The sequence below is a fragment of the Eriocheir sinensis genome, chromosome 1, assembly GCF_024679095.1.
Source record: "Eriocheir sinensis breed Jianghai 21 chromosome 1, ASM2467909v1, whole genome shotgun sequence".
Lineage (NCBI taxonomy): Eukaryota > Metazoa > Arthropoda > Malacostraca > Decapoda > Varunidae > Eriocheir > Eriocheir sinensis.
The window spans coordinates 2,855,485-2,857,363 of NC_066509.1; the positions used below are offsets into that span (position 1 = coordinate 2,855,485).

General features: G+C 62.3%; 1 protein-coding gene across 1 annotated transcript; it reads left to right on the top strand.

The window, feature by feature from the left end:
• The first annotated feature begins 882 nt into the window (after nucleotides 1–882).
• Nucleotides 883–1,569, top strand: LOC127005064 (translation initiation factor IF-2-like). Its single transcript, XM_050877256.1, has one exon. It carries the CDS (start codon nucleotides 883–885, stop codon nucleotides 1,567–1,569), a length of 687 nt encoding a protein of 228 aa, XP_050733213.1.
• The last annotated feature ends 310 nt before the right edge of the window (nucleotides 1,570–1,879 follow it).

The window sequence follows — 1,879 nt, forward strand, 5'->3', positions numbered from 1 at the left end:
CCCCTGCGGTCGGTCTCCTTGAGGTCTCTGAGTCACCACTGCGGCAGAATATAAATCGTCTTCTATACGTCATATTTTCCGAACGTAAAGAAAGGGAAGGGAAAGAGAGAGAAAAGAGAAGAGAAAACAAAGGAGCCATAACAAGGAGGAAAAAATAACACACACACACACACACACACACACACATACACACACACACACACACACACACACACTCTCTCGCATGAATCATTAGTCTTGACAGTGAAAGAATTGAGAGGGAAGAGACGGTGACTGGCTGTTGTTGTTGTTGTTGTTGTTGTAGTTGTTGTTGTCTTTCTTCTTCTTCTTCTTCTTCTTCTTCTTCTTCTTGTGGTGGTGTGATGGTCTAGTAGTAGTAGTAGTAGTGGTAGTAGTGGTAGTAGTATGAATTGCAGAAATAATGGCAATGGTAGAGGTAGTTGATGTTGAAGTAGTAGTAGTAGTAGTAGTAGTAGTAGTAGTAGTGGTAGCAGCAGCAGTGGTCGTTGTGGCAGTGGCCGAGGCAGGGGACGAAGGTCGTTTACTCGCCGCTCGGTCCGTTCCTCTTCCCCGTCTTGTAATTTTCGTCAAATGGTCATGTCGACAACTGCATCAGCCTCCCGCGACCCTCCCCCCTCACCCCCGCTCCCTTCACCCCTCACCCCGGCGGCAACAATGCGGGGCCGGACAGGATGAGCGAGCGGGGCCGTCACCACAGATTAACGGAGCGGGGCAACACAGGGAACCCACAAGCAACACGGCCACAGCGGCAACAGAGGCAGCAGAGGCACGCCGTCCGTACCCTCGGCTGCGGCTCACACGCACCCTTGCTGTTCTCTGTCACCTCCGCCACGCCCGCCGCCGCCCAGCCTTGCCGCTCCCATGCCCCGTGCCCCCCTCGTGCCCCCTCCCATGCCTCCAACACCTCTTCCTTTACCTGTCTTCCCCTCCCATGCCCCCTCGCCCCTCCCGAGTCCCACGCCCCCTCACCTCCAGCCCGGCCCCCGGCGCCGCGAAGGTCGCCCCCTCGCCACCGCCGCCTCCGCCGTGCAGGGGCTGAGTACAAGCGTCGGGGCTGACGCGCGCTGTTCTGCACTTAGCGAGGCGAGAGTTAACGAGGAACGCTTCCCCGGCCTGCGGCGGCTAGCGGCAGCCGCGGCTCCTAGGCGGCGGCCGCGGCGGCGGCTTGTGGCGAGACAGGTGAGCATCGGGGATGTGCTGTGGCCGCCGTGGGAGCCGCCTCGGGCCCGGCCTCGGTCACGACATTGCCCACCCCGCTCACTGCTCCCAGCCCGCCCCGGCCGCCTCGTGTCGCTCCCAGGCTCGCCCCGCGCCGGGCTGCTGCGGGTCAGGCTCAGGCCGGCCCGGCGTGATGAACCCTGCATCCTGCACCGCTGCAGTGCTGGGCCGCTGCACCGCCGGGCCGCTGCCCTGTTAGCCAGTGGTCCTTTGCACTGGTGCCCTCAGCGGCGGCTGGCACAATTCCCTAGGCCGCGGCAGCTGCCGGCCGGCCGAGCCTCGCAGGGGCAGATGGCAGGCAGACAGCCGCCGCCGGCCGCTGCAAGATAACATTAAGTTCGTTCTTTATGTGTGGCACTGACAGGCATGTTTATCGCCTTGTACGCCGGCCTGGACCTGCCTCCATTAATGTAAATAATAATGAGAAACATTCCTGCCGGGGCGGCGGCGGCGGTGCTGGCGGCGGCGTGGGAAGGCCAGGCCGCGGTGATCCAAATAGTGTGGAGTTTGCGCCGCGGCGTCTCGCCCTGCCGCGTCGCGCCGCGCCTTGGGAGTCTGGGCACAGGGGGCGACGGCGCGTGAATAATGACGAGCGGCGACGACGGCAGCGGACGGAAGGAGCGGCGCCCACCACCCGCCG